The 21,271-nt window shown below is 56.3% G+C and overlaps 1 protein-coding gene across 5 annotated transcripts in view; it reads right to left on the bottom strand.

Annotated features, from left to right (window-relative positions):
- Positions 1–21,271, bottom strand: part of ARHGAP23 (Rho GTPase activating protein 23) — a 72,797-nt gene that overhangs the window by 30,712 nt on the left and 20,814 nt on the right. For 2 of the 5 annotated variants that reach the window (XM_081272667.1, XM_081272668.1), the window contains exons 1-11: positions 20,120–20,570; positions 16,684–16,845; positions 13,789–13,834; positions 12,448–12,543; positions 12,189–12,267; positions 12,009–12,063; positions 7,936–9,100; positions 6,210–6,365; positions 5,890–6,001; positions 5,685–5,742; positions 4,036–4,179 (exon numbers count right to left, since the gene is read on the bottom strand). In XM_081272667.1, the coding sequence (XP_081128793.1) occupies positions 4,036–4,179; positions 5,685–5,742; positions 5,890–6,001; positions 6,210–6,365; positions 7,936–9,100; positions 12,009–12,063; positions 12,189–12,267; positions 12,448–12,514 (1,836 nt within the window). In that variant the 5' untranslated portion in view covers positions 12,515–12,543; positions 13,789–13,834; positions 16,684–16,845; positions 20,120–20,570. Of the gene's footprint in view, positions 1–4,035; positions 4,180–5,684; positions 5,743–5,889; positions 6,002–6,209; positions 6,366–7,935; positions 9,101–10,109; positions 10,398–12,008; positions 12,064–12,188; positions 12,268–12,447; positions 12,544–13,788; positions 13,835–16,683; positions 16,846–20,119; positions 20,571–21,271 lie in introns of those variants that run through there. The other 3 variants (XM_081272669.1, XM_081272670.1, XM_081272671.1) reach the window with 2 other exon arrangements.

Here is a 21,271-nt window from a genome sequence, read left to right as displayed (position 1 = left end):
CTCCTCTAGACCATAACAAAGACCTTCCAGGCCCTACTCACCTCCTCAGCCCACTCTGTAGCCCTTAGCTGCATGGTCGTTTCCAAAGGTGAAGGAAAGGATGTCTCTCCTTGTAAAACATTCTCTCCTGAGAGCATTGAACCAAACTGAAGGTCCTCTGCAGTGTGGTCCTACCCACCCCAAACCCACTCACAAGACACAGGGCTTCGACAGTGAGCCGTCCTGCGTTTCCTTTTGGGGGGACTTTTTGCACTGGCAGCTCCTTTTCCCTGGGCCCCTTCTTCTCATTTTTCTCATATGTCACTGCCTCCTTCTCACCCCTCAGATCTGAGCTCCAAGATAACAGACATCGCCTCCTCAATAAGGCCGCCTTTGGCCATTTTTTTTCTAAAGGCACTCACCCCACACACACCATCTCCCCCCCATTCACTTTCTCTGAGCACCCACTCCGATCTCAGCTCATTCTGGTTTCCAGTTTCTCCAGTAAATGGCAAGCTCCAAGGAGCAGGGAGCTCTTCTGACTCCTCACCTCCATGCCTCACAGCCCAGAGCCCAGAGCCCAGGGCTTGGTGCAGGGCAAGTGCTCATCAGTATTTACCAAATCAATGGTCCTTGGCACAGCCTGAGGGCAGGTGCTCCATCAGACCAAGGCAGGGTGACTCCCCTAGGGTTGATCCCAAGCTGCAAGCCTGCTCAACATCCAGCACTGCTGGGCCAGGACAGGGACATTCAAAGTAGAGATGGCAGTCCTAACAATAAAATTACCAGAATTCTCCTCCAAGAAGGATTTTAGTGTTAAGAATGAGGTGGAACCAAGACCGCCCCCAACACCATCACCAGGGGACTAAACCAGCTGGATGACTTTGGACAAGTCAAGCCCCCTCCCTGGCACCAGTGACCCTGAGAATACCTGAGGGTTATGCTGACAAGCCTCCATGGCCACATCCAGCTCAAATGCCAGCTCTAGGGCTTAAGGATGTGTCACACCCTCCCCATACTGACAGTCAGTGGTCTCTGCAGGAGGCTGAGAACTGGTGAGGGGGTGAGGTGGAGGGTACACGAGGAGGCTGGGATTGCTGGAGCAGATGGCATCAGGCCCCGGACAGACGGAAAGCCTGAAGCTGACTCAAAGACCCTTCCCCTAACTGCTAGGTCATGACACCCAGGAGACAAGCAACATTGGGTTTTTGCCAACAAGGGACTAGAAGCCCCTATCCTCTAGAATTGGTCAGTGAACAAGAAGGGGCCAGTTCCCAGCCCTGCCCAGGAAACTCTGAAACTGGGCTGCCAGGGGCCCTGGAGCTGGGGACAGAGCACCTGGGAGGAGGAGCCAGCTGCTTTCAGGAGGACACTCAAGTGGCTTCTGAAAGGCTTTGTCGCAACAGCTCCTCTTGCTCACCTCACGCAGCTGCCCCTGCCCCCTCCCAGGTCCCCCCTCCTGGTCTAACTGCCATCCTGCTGGCTCTTTCTGGTTTCCATGGCCTGCCCCACCTCCCACCCCCCACTATCTCTCAAGGCTCAGATGGGTCCACTGCCTTGTTTCCCTGTTCCTACTGCCACAGGCACCTGTGTACACAGGATAGACAAAGGCCCTCTCCAGGGGAGCCTCCCCAGTATCACTTGTCTCCTAAGAATCTCTGTGCCCAGGATACCTTGGCCGGCCAGGGTATGTCCCCAGGGCCCTCAGACTTCACATGGTCTCAACAGAACCCCTTTCCCCAAACCTGCTCCTCAAATGCCCAGTGTCTCAGGGGAGGGTCCTAACACCCTCCACCTCTCCCACAGCCCAAGCCAGGAAGCCAGGAGCCACCTGCCTCCTCCTCCTTCCTCTGCACATCCAGGCCATCAGCAAGCCCAGGCCACCCTTCCCTTAGAATTTCTCTCTAAATGGTCACCTCCTCCTGACCCAATGTCTGGACTCGAACAGGGCCCTTGCTCACCTAGATAACAGTAACAACACTGTCTCCTGTCACAGACACAACTGTTGTCCCCTATCTCCCCACTCCATGCCCACCTTAAACCCAAGACAGGCATTCCCTGGGTGTCTGGCCCCATGTGCTTTGGCAACCACCCAACTCCCCACCTTATCTCCCACCTCCTGCCCTGGGCTCTCCAGGCAGCCTGCTCTAGCACACCTCCCGCCTCTCCCCCAGACCTGCCAAGAGGGCGTCTAAGCCCAGGCCACTCCTCCCGTCTCTGCAGCGTGGATTCATGTCTCATGTCTCAGCCCTTTGGAAACCTGCCCCCACTCCCACCCTACCCTGCAGAGGCCTCTACACCCCCCATCCTGACAGTCTAGACACTTGTCACTATTTGGCAACATGAGTTTTCTCTGCTGGATGGTCATGAACCCTGGGAGGGCAGGGCTGGGAGGGCTCCCTCACCCTAAATTTCTAGAACTTCAACAGAGATCCCCAAGCAGAGGGTGCTTAGTGCTCACCAGCAGTGAGTATCAGACCTGCCTGGACCATACGTCAGTCACACTCCATCCTCACAATCTCCCTTGGAGTAGAATAATCTGTCCCCATCTTCCAGATTAGAAAAGGGAGGCACAGGGTAGTTAAAGGGGTGCCAAAGCCATATGCTTGATAATACGGCTGGGCAGAAATTCAGAGTCTGTCTGTCTCAGAGCTCATGCTCTTTCCAAGGGACCACAAGATCCCCAGGGGCAGGGTGGAAAATTCAAATACGGTCAGTTCTCAATATCCACGGGTTCCATGCCCAAAGATTCAACCAACCGTGGATCAACAATATTTAAGGAAAACCTGTGTCTATACTGAACATGTATGGGCTTTTTTCTTGTCATTATTCCATAAACAATTAGAGTATAACAACTATTTGTATAGCATTTATATTGTATTAAGCAGTATAAGTCATCTAGAGGGAATTTAAAGTGTGTGGGAGCATGTGTGTAGGTTATATGTAGACACTACTCCATTCTATATAAGGGACTTGAACACCCCTGGATTTTGGCACTCACAGAGGCCCTGGACTCTTCCCCTCTGACACCGAGAGGCCTGTAATGGCAGGAAGGCAGAACAGCAGCTCCCAGGTGCAGGTGCTGGGTAAACCTGTAACTTCGATCAGCTCATTTAATCCCCAGCAACACATGTAGGAGTGGAGATTACTGTCAACTCCACCTACAGATCAGGACACTGAGTCACAGGTGGGTGAGTCTCAAGACCTCAGAGTAATATGCAGTGTCATCGAGAGTCAAAACTAGGTTTGTCCTAACCACTCCGCTGGCTCTGAGCAGGTAGACTACAGGGACAGCTAAGGGCTGCAGAAACCACCTTCCCTCCTGGCTTTTTCCCAGCTCAGGGCACCGACCTAGGCTCATGCCCCAGGGAGCTGGGAACCACCTTCTCTCTTCAGGCTCTTACCTGTTCTCCCTCCAGCACTCTCCCCACCACCTCCCCAAGACCCCCAGTACATATCCCCCTGTCTCTCACCTGGATCTCTGCGTTGGTTTTTAATGGTCTTCTTGCCTCCAGGGTGGCCCCTCTATTATTTGTCCCCAGGAAACGGTCATTTTAAAGCTGCAACTCCCTCCCTGAAGAGCCCCAGGGATTTTCAATTGCCTTTAAGATAAAGACTGAACCCTCTGCAGGTCCGAGGAAGCCCTGAAAAGGCTGGCCTCTGTTTTCTTCTCGACCTCAACTTCCCTATAAGGATCACCTTGGCCTTGGCTCCTCATTTTTTGTGAGCCCCAGTGGCCATTTGCAGGGTTATCTGCCAACCAAGGATCGTTCAGGATGGTTTTGGTAGTACATCATTTGATGAGATCCATCCCACAACAAAGACCTCCTCTCCTGTTAATCTCTTTTTTATGAGTTCTTTAAGTACCCCCCCACACCCAGAATCCTTCCCAGCATCTAACCTTCATCCTTCATGCTACATGCTACAATCTAAGCTGTTTTTTTTTTTTTTTCCTGGCTCCAAGGGTGGTGCAGGGCAGGTAGGTGTCGAGGAGCTGGAGAGTTCCACAGGAGCCAGCCTCCATCCGCCCCCAGCTCATTCCTCCGCCCATCTCACCTTCCCCTTCTTGGTGAGGATCTGCTTATAATACAACCAGCCTTCTCTTCTGATATCGCTGAAGGTTGCATCTGAGAGGTCAGAGGTTGAGTGTCGCTTAGAAGGGGCGTCAGCATCTTCAGAAGTGCCCCAGCTATCCAGAGACTGCAAGGACACAACAGAGGGCAATTTAGGGTGGCTCCCACAGTACCAGCATCTCAGGAACCCCATACAGCACTTGCAGCCACCAGGGCCTGGCGTATGTCCGGGTTACACTCTGACGTGCTGTAACCCCAGAGGCCTTGCTTCCTCTCTCTCTGGGCCATTTGTGTTGAGGTCATGAGACGTAATGAAGAAGCCAGAAAGGAGGAAAGGCTGTGTGTGACACGCCACCAGACCACATGCCTCACCACGCTAAAAAAGCCAATCTGGAACCTCCTTTAACTTTACAGCCTAAAAGGAATTAAGGAAACAGAGGAAGAGATCGTGTCAACAAGGAGTTAAGTAAACAGGGGAAGTGGGAACATCAACAAAGAACTGAGTGAGAGGAGCAGGTTGCCATGTCCACAAGGAGTTAAACAGAGGAAGCGATAGTGTCAACAGGACTCCAGCATCAGAAGTGACATGTCAAGGGAGAGTTAAGTAAGCTGAGGAAGTGATAAAAGAGTAAGCCAGGTGGCAATATCTGCAAGGTGTTGAACTAACCAAAGATACGAGAGTCTGAGATCACAATGGCTTTTCCAGTTCATAAACAATCAGGCACGGTGGCACACACCTGTAAACCCAGCCGCTCAGGAGGCTGAGGCAGGAGGATCAAGAGTTCAAAGCCAGCCTCAGCAATTTAGCTAGGCCCTAAGCAACTTAGAGAGTCCCTACCTCAAAATAAAAAATAAAAACGGGGCTGGGGATGTGGCTCAAGTGGTAGAGTACTCGCCTAGTACATGTAAGGCACGAGGTTCAATCCTCAGCACCACATAAAAATAAAATAAAGGTGTTGTGTCCATTTATGACTAATTATATAAATTATTATAAAAAATAAAAAAATTAAAGAAAAAGCAGCCACAACAGACCAGATCCTTTGTCTTCCCGGGTGTAGAGGGTGGCAACTCCAGCCTCTCCATCAATCTCACTGGGTCCCCTGAAGACACCATGAAAACAACAGCAGTGCCTCTGGGCAGGCACAGTGGCAGGTAATAGGGGGACCCAGCAGGAAGCCCTGCCCTCGGGAGCTCGTGTTCTAGCTTGGGAGCCCAGCAGGTAAGAAGACAGGGGGGACTGGTAATGCCCCAGTGCTGAGGAACACAGTATCGCCAGGGGAGACGTGAAATGCCAGGGGCGGAGGCTGAAAGTTCAGAGCAGGCCTAAAAAATCTGGAGGAGAGTGAAAAAGTGAGTCACACAGTTAAGGGGAGATGAGAAAGGGGCTCTCTGGGGGAAGGGCAATGACAAGAGCAGTGTCCTGGGGTGGGAGGTGCAGCCTTGTTAAGTGGTGACGTTGCATGAGGAGGGTGGGTCACACGAGTGCTGGGACAGTCAGGGGTGCAGGAAGCAAGGAACAAGGGACCTGAGTGGCTCACTTCAGGTCATAGGAGGCACAGGCCTGGAACCCATGCCAAGGCCTCCAGCCCTCCCCAACACCCTCACACACTCACACGCACTCTTGCTGCTCACCCCATCAGTGAAGAAGCTCCGAAGCATCCGCAAGCTGGGTACACGGTTTGGCAGGCGCCTGGGGAACAAGGATCGAAGGTGAAGGTGTGGGAAGCACAGGAAGGATCTCGCTCTCTTGTCACCCACCAGACCCCAAGGTCTAGCCTCAGGAGAAGATGGCCAGGGTGGCTGTGGCGGCCCCACCCACACCTAGACAAAGCCTCACCGCAGTGCCCGGCCCTCGTCGCGGAAGGTGTTGAGCCCATCATCACAGGACTTGGAGCGCTCCGTGGTGATGGCCAGCAGGTATGAGGAACGGCGGCCAGCCTTGATACTGCCTGCAAAGCCACCCACGTTGGGCCTCAGGTCAGAGGGGCAGCAGGTCGGGAGTGTCCCTAGAGCCCTCCCTTCTGGGCCAGGCCAGGAGGTGACTCTCCCCATGGGGCCCCAGATGGAAGAGAACAGACACCAGGCCACAGGCCCAGCAGAGGCCTCTGGGGACTGAGCAGCTGGGGAGATGGGTGTCGGGGAGCAAGGAGCACTCACTGCAATCCTGGGAGTAATGGCGGCCCAGGGCAAAGGTGAAGGTTGGTGAAGACGGGCTGGTGCCCAGGACAGGGGCTGAGTTCATGGCACTGGAGACCACTGCAGAGGCAGGGACATGCTTGGCCTGGAGGTCAATACTGGGGCTGGTGGGCTCATCTGTGCATGAAGGAAGGGAAATGTGAAGGTGGCAGAAGACTGACCTGCTTGTCCCACCCTGGTTTTTCAACCCCGGCACCCTGTGCATCAGGCTCAGAGCACACTCACAGGCTCCGCAAGCACTGCAGGCTGTGCTGACACCATACCCACCGCCCAGGGTGACCTGCCCACAAGACCGATTAGGGACTCTCTCTCCTCAGCCGGGGCTGAGCCTCTGCCTCATATGGAGGACACCTTGAGATGGGAATAAGCCGCTTCCTTAGAACAGGTTCTGAAGGCAGAGCCAGTATTCCCCTCTCATAGTGGAAGCTTCAGGGACTCCTGTCTCCCCATCAGACTAAGGGTCTCTCTGAAAGCATGAATTATGCCTCCCCCAGGTCAGGGGTGTGTCTACCCCTCATACTGGGAGCTCCTCAGGGCAGAAGCTGTCTCTCCCCATCAGACCCAGAATATATGACAGCTGCCCTCAGTCCCTCGGTCTTCCCTGGCTGACAGCTACAGAAGGCATCTCTCCACCCTGCCTCGGGCCGCTAATCCCTCACTCCCTCAGCTGCAACCCGGCTTCCTGCTCTTCCTGCCCCCCATTCCCAATATGGGGGTGTAGACTTCAGTGTCTCCCCTGCTCTCAAGGTGAAGTCCAAGCCCTGACAACTGACAAGACATCTTGAACCAGAAGGCTGCAGGAAGAGCATCCTGCCTTTCCCACCCCGAGGAATTTGCATATTCCCGGCTCTCTCCCCGAACATCTGTCCATACACTTAACTCCTCATCCTTCAAATCTTAGTCAAAATGTCCATTTTCCGCTGGGTGTGGTGACACACACCTGTGATCCCAGTGACTGGGGAGGCTGAGGCAGAAGAACCTCAAGTTCAAAGCCAGCCTCAGCAATTTAGCAACTTAGTGAGACCAATCTCAAAATAAACAATAAAAAGGGGCTGGGATGTGGCTCAGTGGTTAAGCGCCCCTGGGTTCAAAACCCCTGGTACAAAAAAAAAGTCCTTTTTCCAACATTCTCTCTGTGCCTACCACACCCCACACAGCCCTTCCCTGTCCTCCTGGACTCCCTAGACCACACCCATCCCACCTCTGGCTGGTTCTGTCTGACCCTCTAGCCCCCCAGGAGACCCTGGAGCCTAGCTCAGGGCCAGACACAAATATTCGTTGGAAAGATGGAAGGTAAAGGTGAGGAACAAAGAATGAAAGATACAAAGGAAGCATGGAAGCAAGAAGGAAGAGAAGGGCAAGGAAAGAATGGCAAATGAGTGGATAAAAAGGAGAAAGGAACAAATGAATGAATGAGAGCAGGAAAGAGAGGGAGGGAAGGAAATAATAGACAGATGGAAGGAAGGAGGGAGGTGGGAGAGCAGATGGAATTGTGGCTGGAAGGATAAATGAATGGGAGGTAGAATGGAAAAAAGGATGACAGAAGAGTGGATGGACAGAGGGTTGAATGGACGGATGGAACAGGAAAACACAACATCCTATCAGCACCTAGCCCAGAGCCTTGTGCCTGGTGGACAGGTGGGTGGGGTACAGCAGCACACGGACAGCCGCCCGCACCCTTACTCACCAATGAAGGGGATGGAAGCCAGGGAGTCTTCAGTAGTGGCCAAAGGGGTCACCTTCCTGCCTGGGCGCTCCCCTCGCCCACTGGCCTCTGGCTCTGGGGACTCCTCCCCAAATCCAAGGTTCATTTGTCTGGCAGGAGTCAGCTGGACCTTGCGGCCCGTTGGAGGCTTCTGCCTCAGGATCACCTCATCACGGTGATCCTCAGCAGGAGGCTCCAAGGCCCGGGTGTGGGGTTCTGGCCGGACAACCCTGGGTGGTTCTGAGGCCTCTGGTGGGAACGATGCAGGGGACTGGGCCAAGCTGAAGGTGGGCAGTCCCCCAAAGGGTGAGTCCCGGAAGGAGAGTGCATGCAGGAGGCCAGTCCGGCGCTGGAATGACGGGCTGTAGCTCCGGTACCCAATGTACCCAATGTCGTCCAGGCCCTGCAGGCCAGGTGGGGGTGGAGCCTGGGGTCCCGACAGGTCCCGAGTTGGGCAGGCAGAGGTACGGGCAGATGGACGCTGGGAAGCCCAGCCACAACGCTCAAGGCGAGGTGACACGAGTGCTCCTGGTCCCAGTGCCTCAGCAGAGTGGGTGGCCCGGCTCAGGTAATCATCTGAGCGAGCTCGATGCCAGCCCTCCTGGCCCAGCTGGCTCAACGCATCCTGGGAGGTGGAGCAGGGCCACGGGCGGTGGGTAGTCACGCCCTCCAACCGGTCCTGGGAGGCACTGCGGGCCCGGGGTGGCATGGCTGGGCACCGTCTCTCCCCCGCCCTGCGGGGTACCTGGTTCGACAGCCAGTGTGACAAGGCCTGCTGGCACTCCAGTCTGCTGGGGGGCACCCGGCTGCCAGGCTCTGGGAAGGCACGGGATGTCCGGGGCTCCGAGGGGAGGTGGGGGAAGGCACCAGAGCTGGGGCGGGGCTGGCTCATCCCCAAGGAAGAGTTGTCCAGATGGGCACGGGTGGCAGGTGGGACACGGGGCCCTGGGTCACTCCAGGCAGCAGGACTCCGAGGGTCACTGGGCAGTGCTGAGATGGGCTCAGGCACCATAGTGGCCCAGGCAGACGCCCGGGCCGGCGGGGCGTAGGTCTTTCGAGGGTAGCAGAGTGGGGGTGGCTCTGGGATGCTGCGGGCCTCTCCAGAATATGGCTCGTTTCCCTTCAGGTAGGCGTCCTGGGAGTAGGCCTGGCCAGAGACACAGAAGCAGGTGAGCACAGCCAGACAGGTCCCACTAGGCAGGGCTCCTGCAACTCTAGGAGGTCCAGGTCTTCAGAAGGGCACTGAAGGGAGAGAACTAAGCAGGGGCATGTGGAGTGGGTAAGAGCAGGAGGGTGGGCTCGAGAGCCCAGGGAGGACAAAGAAGAGGCCTTGGAGACAGAGACACACACTCTCTCCAGAAAGAGAGCTGGGATTTCTCTAAGACTTACGACGAGGACAGACTTTAGCCGTAAACTGTTTCCTGGGGTCCTCCCACCAGCCTGGCCTCTGCCTCCTCCCTGCTTCTTTTATGTTCAGTGATGCCCACAGCCCCTTGGGTGGAGCTGGGAAGCCCCAGTAGAGACTAGTCAAGGTGGCAGATGTCAGGGAAGAAAGCAGGCAGAGGGGTGTGTCCAGGGTGGGGTGGGCTGCGGGTGGGTGGAGGCTAGAGAGCCTGAGGTCCCTCTAACCCATGGATGGGGAGCTAGGAAAGGCTCCTAAGCCACCAGGGTAAAGATGAACTTGCCCATCTCCTGCTCCCTCAAGGCCAGCTTAGAGGAGAAGCCCGACTGGCTAACGGGCCTCAGGCCACCTTCTGCCACCCCTAGGCCTGGAATTTGGCGCTGGTTGCTGAGGCTGACGCTGCATTGCTGAGGAGTGACAGGGCTGGCGCCTGGGCCCGACCAAAAAAGGAGGCGGCCCCCAGGGACAGCAGCCTTGTGGCCCTGGCCCAGCCCAGCCCTGGATGAGCGACCAGGGGCCTATCTCAGGGTGAACTATCAAAGGAGGGCAAACCCAAACACACACACCGCACCACAAGGAGACACAGGAAGATACACACCCCGAGACACTCGCACAGCCAACACAATGAGACACACACACACATAACTACCCCTCCAGTCCCAGACACAAACATCATGTGATGAGGACCAGCTAACCACACCCCCGCACACTCAGCCCCTCCAGCCGGCACACACAGGGCTGGGGACACACATACCTCTCCCTCCTGCCATCCTGCCGGCTCCCGGGGCTCCTTGCATCACAGTGGCAGCGGCAGCATCCTGCCAGCCCTGCGCCCCCCGCCTGGCTAACCCCCCCGACACACACAGCTGCTGCTCTGGTCCCCTCTGTCTGCCCTCCCAGCCGGCCGGCGGCTCCCGGGCCCCCACCGGCTCTCTAGGCGGGCTGGCAGGAGGAGGGAGTGAGGGAGGATGGGTGTGGAGGGGCCGAGCTTGGCTGTGGCGTCAGCAGCTGCCGCTGCCTGATTGGCCTCCAGCCTTGGCTCCCAACCACAGGAATGCCTGGGCCCCACCCTCTGGCTGGCCAAGATGGGGGCGGCTAGTGGAGGCCCCCAGATGCTGACATCTGGGGCTGCCAGCCCACTGAAGCCTGGATAGCGGAGCTCAAGACTTCCCACTCTTTGCCCCTGCCAGCTAGTGGGGGGTATCCCTCCCTGTGGCCCTTTCAAAACTGGTCTCGCCTCAGCCTGGGGGAGGCTGGACCACTGAGATTTGGGGTGAGTCACCTGTCTCTCTGAGACCCCATTCTTTTCTCCCCTTCCCCAAGAAAAGCAAGGGGACAATTGAGGTCAGGGGTGGAGGCTCCCGGAGGGGCATGATGCCAAATGTGACACTGTGATTACAGTGATTATAAGAGCACGTCCAGGGCAGAAGCCAGCACGGCAGCGCCCAGGCCTTGGGGCTTGGCCCTCAGCCGCCCCTGGGGGGCAGAGACCTCAGGGGCAAGCAAGCTGGCATCTGGCTGGGACCCATAAGACCAGGGAACTGGGCACTGGACAAAGAGGACTGCCCTGGGTTCTGGGCACAGGACTCCAGGTGTGCTCCATGCAGCATTTGTAGCATCTCCCACGGTGACCAGCTCTGTGTTGTACTCATTCCAGGTACGCTGAGGTGGGGACGGGTCAGAATGCACATCCCCAGTGTACATATTTTGAGTTTCTTATTTTATGTTATTTCTTGTGGAGGGGGAGATGTTGGGGATTGAACCCAGGACCTTGAGCACACCAGGCAAGTACTCTACCACTGAGCAGTCTCAGCGTGTCAATTTTGGATCCTGCAATATTGCTGAGCACAGGTGCTTGAGGTGGGCTGGGCATGTTCGTGGATATGCATGTTGTGATAACACGCCAGTGGGCATTTGTGTCATGGTGGCAAGAAGTCCAAATATATACATTGTGATAATCAGCAGTGTTTGTGCCGCAGGGAACAGAGGTGCTAGTAAGTGTGTCGTGAGGTCTTGAGCATTAGGCAGAGGGATTGTGGCAGATAGTGATGTTGAGGGTGGACTGAGGTGGCACTGAGGATTGTCTGTATTGTGGCCTGGGCCTGGAGGGGTGCATGTGTGTCACGGCATACTGCAAAGTATGGTGTGTTACAGGAAGGGTAGTACTGTGCAGCTGTGTTGTGTACCTGGTATGTTCTGCCTGTGTATGAATGGTGCCCACGACAAGGGTGGAGTGTGATAAGTGCACTGGGGGGGGGGGTATTTGGTGTGTGTATGTGTAAATGCCTACAGAGATACTCTCACTTGGGGCCAGACAGGGAGGGACATGGGCAACAGGTGTCTCTCATAGGAGCTAATGAGAACATGCCAGTCTGGCAAAGCCCACCAGGCCACCCTCCTTCCAGATACCCTGGCAGTAATCCTGCCTGCCAAGGCCAGCACCTCCCCTCTCCCTAGCTCAGAGCATCCCTGAATGAAGCAACAACAAGCCCCAGCCCAGGGATGGGCCTGGCAGCCCCAATTGGGCAATGTCAGGCTATGTTTCCTTCTGTCTTTCACAGGGGCCAATGCAGGAGTGAGGGCCCAAGGAGAAGGACCATATGCTGCCTCTGGCCTCAGATGCCTCCATGCAGACCACAGCCACAGGACTCACCAGCTGGAGGATGTCCTCATCCTTGGGCATGATGGACAGTTCCAGGGTATCATCACTACAGAGACAGGGCAGAGGGTCAGGCAAGAAGATCTGGGAAAACAGGATTCCTAGCCCACTAGGACCAAGGGGGTAGGGTGGGCTGGGATCTCCTATGGAAGGAGGAAGACGGGGGATGCTCACCTATTCTGGATCAGAGCTATGACCTGGGAGTAGGTCTTCCCGATGACACTTTCCCCATTCACCTTCACAAGCCGATCTCCTGTGGACAAGGAGTAGGGACTTGTGTAAGGAGTCAAGGGGTATCAATGGCCCCATTGACTACCTCTGTGCAAGGTATGGTTGACAATGGGAGGACAGGGCCTCCCCAACAACTTGGACCCAAGAATCCCACCCTAACCACAGTGAGGGTACAGTGAGCCAGGGAACTAGGTCAGCTCACCTGTGCGAAGCCCCGCCCTGTGGGCAGGGCCATCATCCTTCACATTCTTGACAAAGATGGTATCCATGGGCTCCAGGCGGTGCCGGGAGGAGGGTCCTGGTGGGCATCAGCCAGGTTAACTGGGGGTGGCTGCTGAAGGTCACACCCATGCACAGTTACACACACAGGGGACACACACTCAGAGAATGATCACATTCACATGGACACAAGCATACACAGACTCACACATCCACAGGACACTGTGAATAGGGCCACAGATGCAGAGCCAGACAAGAGGCCGCAGCAGGAGAGTGAAAACTTTCACAAACACGTAGAGAAGCCCCATAAATGCCCACCACATCTCTATCATGTTCTAGAAACCAAGCTACCTAGGAAGTGGAGATGTAGTCTTTGACCTTCCAGAGCCCACTGTCTACTGTCTACTTAGGGAGACAGAGTCTCTCCCCTCAGCGCACGCACGCGCACACCCATGTCACAAGACAAACCAAAGGGTGGCGTGTAAAAGGTCCACATCATCAGGTCCTGAAGACATGGGCAGGGAAGACACGCACGCGCGCACACACACACACACACACACACACACACACAGAAATGTCCACACCACAGGCCTAGGGACACACCAACACATCTCCCACCCAACCACCCCTTCCCCAGGGTTGGGAACCCTGGGGGCCTGGGGGCACTGCACTGCAGCTACACTCTCTGCTGTTTGTAGGCCTGTTCTAGAGCAGCTGACTCCTCCCCCATAGCCTATGTCTTCCTTCTGACTCAGGAAGACAGTGTCCCCACGGCTGCCTGCAGAAGCCGAGGGCAGGGCAGGAAGTTTGCCTGCTTAGGGAGTTGTGCTTTAAATACTGGGGGGAGCCTGGAATCTGGCAAGGTACCCTTGGGGAAGCAAGGGTGACAGCAAGGGAGTTCAGCCCCCATCTAACAAAGGTTTCACCCCCCGCCCCTCCTTCCAGGACCTCACTCTATCCACAAGGAAGCACTTTTTCTTGGTGTACCCTACCACTGGTCCCCAGGTCCTGCAGTCCCACCTGGGCCTTGGTCTGTGTTGAAAGCAACTAGAGGGAGGACAGGGACTAGGTGGCAGGTACCCATCTGCCATCCACGGTATCAGACGTCTGCAGAAGGGACAGGCCCACAGGGAGATGAGCATGAGGAAAGAGAGAAGGCAGGGAGGGAGGAGAAGAGACCCAGAGTAGGCCAGGCCAGGAACACAGGAAAAGAGAAAGACGGGAACATTAGTGGAAGTGAGGCAGATGGGGGGACTGCGGGGAACAGAAGGGAAATAGATGTTGGAGGCTGAGTCCAGCCAGCCCCACCCCCAGGCCTCCTTACCTCCTCCTCCTCCTCCTCCCCCTCTTCGACCTCCATTCTCTTCCTCCTGCAAGGAACAGAGAAATGGGTGTGGCCCTGGTTTTAGCCCTCAGCAGCAGGGGCAGCACAGGGGAAGGCCAGCTTCACTGGGTGGGCCCCTCCAAGCTCCCCCTTATCTCCTTTCAACTAGCCAGCAGCAAGTGGGTGGGAGGGCTATCAGCTGGAGTGCCAATTTCCAGGCCAAGTTCCCCAGAAACATGCCAAACCAGCACTGGCCAATCCACCACCCCAGCATCCTAGCTGTCTGGGAACCCCAATCCACGTGGGACCCATGTCCCCTTCCCTTGGGAAAATCCAAGGTCAAGGGAGGAGGTTCCACTCACTCAACACAGAAGACCCAAGCAGACACAGATAAGTGGGGGTGACAAGTGCAAACAGTGCTATCGCTCTCAGAGAATGGGGCAGAATGAGCAGGAAGGACTGATTAGCAGTTCTCTGGGAGAGGGGATCTTAAGACAGCTTTGAGAGTGGCAGGGAGAAAGTGTTCTGGGGGAGGGGAATGGAGTGTGCAATGCTTGGTGGCAGGAATCAACAAGCGCAAGTGAGGGCTGGATCCACCAGGTTAAAGAAGAAGGTCAATACCAACAAGTGACAGAGATCAGACTAAAACATTCAGGTTTGAAAGGTGAGAAGAGGGAACTGGTGAGGGTGCTTTTGTGGAAGAGAATGGGTACCAGCAGGGCAGAGAATTCTGGTAGCTAGGTGCTAGGGGTCCACTGGGAGGCCCTGGGAACCAAATCCTGTGGAGGTGACAGGGCAGTGGCTTTGGGGAAGAATTAGGACTGAGGGAAAGGAGGTCAGAAAGGCCAAACCAGCAATATATGGCATTTCAGAGCTGGATTGAGCCTTCAGCCCCATCTTGTCCGACTCTCCACAGATACACCCATTTGACAGACAACAGGCTGTGACTTGTTCAAGGCCAATCAGAAACTCACTGGCAGAGTCAGAGTCGGAACTCAGGACTCACTGGCACCCAGCCAGGACACAGTGGGCCGCAGGAAGGCCATGGTGCTGCTGGAGAGCAGGTCCTCTGCCCTGCCTCCTCGGTGGGGTGCATGCCAGCTGATGTGAGCTGACAGCAGAGGGCCGGTGGCAAAGGCAGACGGATGCGTTTGGACGGCTGGGCTCCCTGCGGGCTCCCAGGCCAGCAGCAGGAAGGTGGGGAGCACTCGGCCTCCTCCTGCCTCCAGGCCAAGGGCCCCTCCAAGCCCTGTGCAGGTTCTGGAAAAAGGATGGAGCCCTCCCTCGTTGGTCCTGCCCCTGGTCTTCCTCCAGGGGAGGAAGAGCTCACCACAAGGACTATTGCACATGCTTCTGCTGCTGTCACCCCTCAGCAGGGTCCCCTGGGAGAAGGTGGCAGGGGCCAAGAAGAAGGGAAGGAAGGATGGGGGTTCTGGGGAATTACAGGGCTGGTGTTCTTGTGCTTCAAAGTATAGAGCAGTGCCACACACCATTGCCCCCACCTCTGTGCCCAACGCACCTTCAGCCAATAATGGCTCTGCAGGCACCCCAGATTCAGGCATGAGTGAGAGCTACACAGTGACATATGCACATGCCATGGATTCACAGATCCTACACACATACCAAGAGACACACGTGCAAGTCCATGCCCAGCACACCATGCTCACACGCGTGCACAGAGACATAGAAGCACACAGTGAAATCTAATGCCTTAGTTCTCTGGCAGGTGGGACCAAGGTCCCCAAGGGAGAAGCCCCCAACAGCTGTACAGGCTGATCTCAGCCCTGGGGGAGGGGGAGAAAGGGGTTCATTGACTTGGACATAAATCTGTCTCCCTCTCTATAAGAAAAGAGGAGGAAGAGGGGGCAGGGCCCTGGTGCCGAGCCCTGGTTGCTGCCTAGATCACCTTCTACCCTCTTCCTCCACTCCTCTGCACTCTCCAGGCCCTTCCCTCTCAGCCCTCAGCCTTGGGTTGGACTGAGGGGGCTTGGTTTCTGAACTTGACATTTATATTAGGGTGAGAAGGGCTCCTAGTGATCAAGGCAACACATGCCCTAAGGTTACTGCAGGAGAAAGAGCCAGGGAGGAGAGAGAACCTGGACCCCACAATGAGTTAGGAGTTGTACAAGGACTAAAATCCTGTGCCACCCTCCCTTTCCAGCATATAGAGCTGTGGCCAACATGGGTCTGGGGCACTCTGGGAGGGGTCTCAGAAGTGTGTTGAGCCAGGCGGGCATGGTGGCACTCAACTGTAACCCCAGTGGTTTGGGAGGCTGAGACAGGAAGATCACGAGTTCAAAGCCAGCCTCAGCAATTTATCGAAGCCCTAAGTACGAGCAAGATCCTAAGCTACTAGCAAGATCCTATCTCTAAGTAAAATGCAAAAAAGAGCTGAGGATGTGGCTCTTTGGCCACATCAAAATGTGGATGTGGCCAAATGTGGTTAAGCACTTCTGGGTTCAATCCCTGGTACCCACCCCCTCAAAAAAGGAAGTGTGTTGAGAGATAGGTTCCTTGATGGCACAGACTGGGAACAGGGACAGCAGACCCAGGTTAGAAACAAGAATCCCAGGAACTCCATCTTTCCAAGGCATTTCTTCACTTTCCAGAGACCAGGTCTGGGGGTAGGACAGGGAGCATTATGGCTCCCCACCATCCCTTTTCCTGAGAAGACCCAGGCCACAGTGGTTAGGAGCTCTGACCACTGTCCCATGGTACAAATGTCCCAGCCCCAGCAGGCACGGCTTCCCAGCAGCCTTCCTCCCAGGCCTCAGCAGAAGGGAGTCAGCAGTCCCAGGAAAGACTTCTTCTCTGAGAGGGACTAGTGGGCAAAGGAATCACTCTCCCCCATCAAGCTTCCCAGGGACAGTGAGGACAGTGGAGAGCTAGGCATACCTTCAGGCTGCAGTGCACGGCAGACTCGGGTGGGTACACGATGAAGTGGCGCAGGGTGAAACCAAAGCCATCCTGGAGACTTTTGTGCAGCAGCAGTGTCCTCGGCCCCTGCCAGGGGAGGGGGCGCCCAGGAGAGCACCCATCTCGTGGGCCCAAAGGCAGCTGTGGGAGCACAGGGAGACAGGATGAGTGCTGCATGCCCAGCCCTCAGACCTCTGCACCCTGCCTCCAGCCCAGGACCTGAGAGGGACTGTCAGGGTCTGAAGCCCCAGAGAGCCTTTCTGCCTGACCTCTTCCTACCCCCAACTCCTTCCCCTCCCACCATCATCAGCCCAAGAGTTCTTCCTTGCTTTCACCTCAGCCTCCTCTTGATGCCTTTACCCCTAGGGGAATAACTGGCTGTAAACCAGGCCTTCTTTCAGTTCAGCAAACATTTGATGAGCATCTACTATGTACCAGGTGCTGCACACACAGCCTTCCCATGCAGGAGAGGTCTGCTGCTCTCTGAACAGTTGCAACTCTCACACACCCACACATACACACAGACATGGGCACATACAGACATGCACCTACACACACTGTCACATACGCTTGTGCAGACAGAACATGCCACAAACACACAGACAAGCGCACATGCAAATGCACACGTGGATGAGCACACACATATGCTTACATGGACACACACACAGGCACATAAGCACAGTCTTACTCATGCACAAAGCCCAGAGACACACCTACATACAGACAAACACACAGACATATGCTTCGGGAACACATGAGGACCAAGAGTTGCAAGAGAGCAGTGGGGACATCAGACAACTGAAGGGACTTCCTGAAGTCCCAGAGTCCAGCCCACAGGCCTGGCTTATTCACAGGGAAGTGGCGGAGGCGGAGGGGGGGTTCCCTCTTCCAACCTGCTAAAGTACTTGGGATTCCCCAAGATCTGAAATCAAGGCTTTAGTGGAGCACAAGGGGCTGTTTCTGGGGCAGAAGGCAGAGGACAGACTGTCTGAGGAAGACTCCCTTCAGGTCTTCTTCTTGGACACAGAGACCAGTGGGTGATCGGAGGGCATTAGAGAAATTGCACAGGGTGACCAAATGGAGATGAAGGGAGCCGAGGAGAAGCTGTCACAGGAAAAGCCAGGAGGCCTCCCCCTGCCCACCCACCCTCCCTCATCAGTCAGCCGAAACTGTCACCCCTCAGCCAAAGCCCTAAATAGCAAAAAGCCTCCCCCATACCCTTAGCAGCCCTCGACCTCCTCAGCATCCTCAGTAGTCCTTGGCTCTAGCAGGAACCTGCACTAAGGGGAGAAAGACTGGGGGCGTGGGGACTGAGGAAAGAAGCCCCCCAGTTCTGGGGAAAGGAGGTTGCACTTCATTATAAAGCTCCCCTTCCAATAGCTGGAGGAAGCCCCAAAACACCTGCCACCCCAGTGCAGGTATGCTAAGAAGTTCATCAAAGCCTCAACCCACCTTCCTGTTCACACATCCCATGGAGGCCCAGCCAGCACTCGTACCCAGCCCTTATCCCAGATGACAGAGCCAGGTAGAAGGTACGAGAAGGCTGAGTTTCAAACACGTGATCTAACACGAGATGTGATACAGTCTGGGGCAGACTTAGGGTGGTAAGCTCCCCATCCCCAGAAGAGTCCAAGCAAAAACTGGTCCACCCCAGTACAGGAAGCCAGAATCAGACAGGAAATCCAATGGTGTCCCATCAGCTCCTACTTGTCACTAAAGCCCGGTATCCTCCACTGACTCCCATACCCCATGGGGGTCCAGGGAACAAAGAGAAAATTCTTTGGAAATTCTGCTGTCTGAAATCCCCTGGATTTCCTATCTCTGCTGAGCTGGCAAGGAACTGATCAGGGAGAGAAGAGGACCTGGGGGACCAGCCCCTTCGCTGCCCCTCCTACAGAAACCCCTGTTCCTCCCCAGTGTGGGTGGGCCCCCTGCCCACCCCTCACCCAGGCTCAGAGCTGAGGCTGTTTGCAGGGCCCATTGTTTTGCTAGTGTCCTGGATTAAGGTTTAAGCCACCAGCTGCCCCGGTGATGAGAAGTGGCTGGGACAGGTCCCCGCACGCCCCCCCCCCTCTTCCCCTGTACATATCCTGCCTGGAGCTGCCAGCTGCCTGGGGGTGCCACTCCCTGGGGGCACCTGCCTGTAATCCAGGACAGTGGGCTTGCCTTCCTCTCACAGTTCCCTCCTAACCCAAGCAGAACTGGCACCCCCTCCCTTATCTCTGCCTCTCTCTTTCCTCTGTTCTTTCCTTCCAGGCCCCCTTCCTCCACCTCTTCCAACTAGGCCCCTGGGAATGTCAGTAATCCCCCTGCCACACCCCAGCTTGAAGAGGAGACACCACAGACCCAGCTAGAATGGGCAACTCCCCTGTAGGAAGTTCTTCCTTAGATTTAACCGCAATCCTTCATGCATTATACATACATATTTCCTCTCCTCCCCTCTGACCCGGGATAACACTGGGTCTTGCTCTCATCCTGAGGGGAAGGGAGGTGATAGATATAAAAACAGAAAGACCCAGCAATGAAAATTAGAAAGGCAATTGAATTTGCTCACAAACAACCCCAACTCTATCTCTCTAATGCAGCCACAGAGACAAGGAGAAGAAGAGGGAAACACTCAGGGGGCCCAGGGACACTACTGATTAAATTCCCCTGGCTCAAATCTATTTCCAAACACAGCCACCCTCATGTCAGGAAAGAGACATCTAGAAATACCAACTAATGATAGAAAGGCAGATGGCCCTAGGCTACAGATTAGACCCAAGTGCAAGAGTGGTGGGTTGGCAACACTAGGAACTAGAACCCAGGAGTCCTGCTCCTCCCCCCAGGAGCATAAAGAGGTCATTGCAGAAAGCACAGTATTCAGGCTGGGCATGGTGCCCACTGTGACTCATGCCCTACCAGCCTGGTAGATCCTGGACATCAGAAACACTGCCCCCAGCCCCACCGGCCTCACACAGACAGCACTCACTACCTGCTGGGGCCCATTCTGCCACCTCAGCCTCCTTGCCCACTAGGAAACCCCGGAGTGCCCCGTGTTCAGAGTTCCTTCGGGGGAAAGTGGGGTGGTGACCACTGTTAGCGGTGCCTAACTGACCGCTCCTAGATGCCCCGTAGTCGCTACGACAAGTAGGTCCCTACCATCCTTCCACTGCTTGCAAACCTAAAGGGCTGAGACAACTGGAGGCCACCATCCACACTGTCGATTCTCATCTAGCACCTCTGGAAAAGCTCCACACCACTAACCTTGCCACTCTCATCCGATCTCTCAACTCTTCAAACACTCCCCAGTCCAAGGACCTCAATCCCGGAATGCAGGGCGCACACCGCTGTAAGGTCTCAGGGAAGGGGGTGACCCGCTGGCCCCTCAGCCCTGACAAGATCGGCCCTGGCCCCGGTCCCCCACCCTGCTCACCCTGGCCCCGCGCGAACCGGGCGCGCGGCGGTCGCTGTGGCCGAGGTAGGGCAGCCAGAGGCAGCGCGGTTCCGGGGCGCTGCAGTCCACGCCGACGGCGCGCTCCCAGCGCCAGCCCCCGGCCCCCGCGCGCTCCACGCGCCACACGGCGTTGCCCACGAGCGCCGCAGCCAGCGGGGGCCCTCGTGCCCGGCCACCGCCCCGGCCCCAGCGAGCCCCGGGCCTGGCTTCCGGAGCGGGGCGTGCCGCGCGGGGCCCCGCGGCCGCTGCTCGGCGCCCAGCGGGAGGCGTTCTCGGCCCCCCGGGCGGCAGGCGGACCCCGGGGGTCCCTGCCTGCCCCCCGGAGCCACGGGCCCGGGGCCCCGGAGCCCCGAGGGGACGAACGGCCCGCGCGGATGGCGGCAGGACGGCTGGAGCGGCGCCGCGCCTCCCGCGCCTCCTGGCTGAAGGCGCCGGAGCTGGGACACGCCGGCGAGTAGCGCAGGGCAGACGCCTCCCCCTCTGGGGCGGCCCCTGTGCGCGGCCGCCCGGATCCCACACACCCACACACTCACACACCCACACGCGCCAAAAGCACTGTACGTCCCGCACAGGCATGCACGTACTCGACACTCTCCCGCGCACACAAAAACTCACACACTACCCAAACCACACACCTTGAACACTTAAGAACACACTCGCACGGCCAGCTTCATACTCCCAGAGAAGAGAAGCACATTCACACGTGCACTGCAGGTGCCTCACAGAGCTGCACACACCACACGTCAACATCCTCCCTTCTTCGTACAGGCTGCGCCACGCACCTATCCCCCTGATATCCTCTGTCCACATACCCCACAGAAACACACTGGTCAGCATACCCACTATTTTCCTGAAGATACACCAGACCCCAACAGACCCCATAGACCCCACTTACCCACCCCATGCAGTCAGCCGGTTGACAGGCACGTCCTGCAGAGCCCACTCCTCCATGCATCTCTGTCAAGTCCACTCAGGTCTCTCACATACACTGCCCAGCACAGAGCACTGTGCCCACTCTACACCCCATGCCAAAGTGATTAGGTACACCCCAAGGCTATAAGTGGAGCCCCCACCCCCTCACTTCCATGGGGAACTGTTCTATGCATCTTCCCTATGACCCCTGCCCATTAG

The sequence above is a fragment of the Spermophilus citellus genome (genome assembly GCF_964194105.1).
Source record: "Spermophilus citellus genome assembly, chromosome: 17".
Taxonomy (NCBI): Eukaryota; Metazoa; Chordata; class Mammalia; order Rodentia; family Sciuridae; genus Spermophilus; species Spermophilus citellus.
This window is presented reverse-complemented; position numbering and strand designations above follow the sequence as displayed.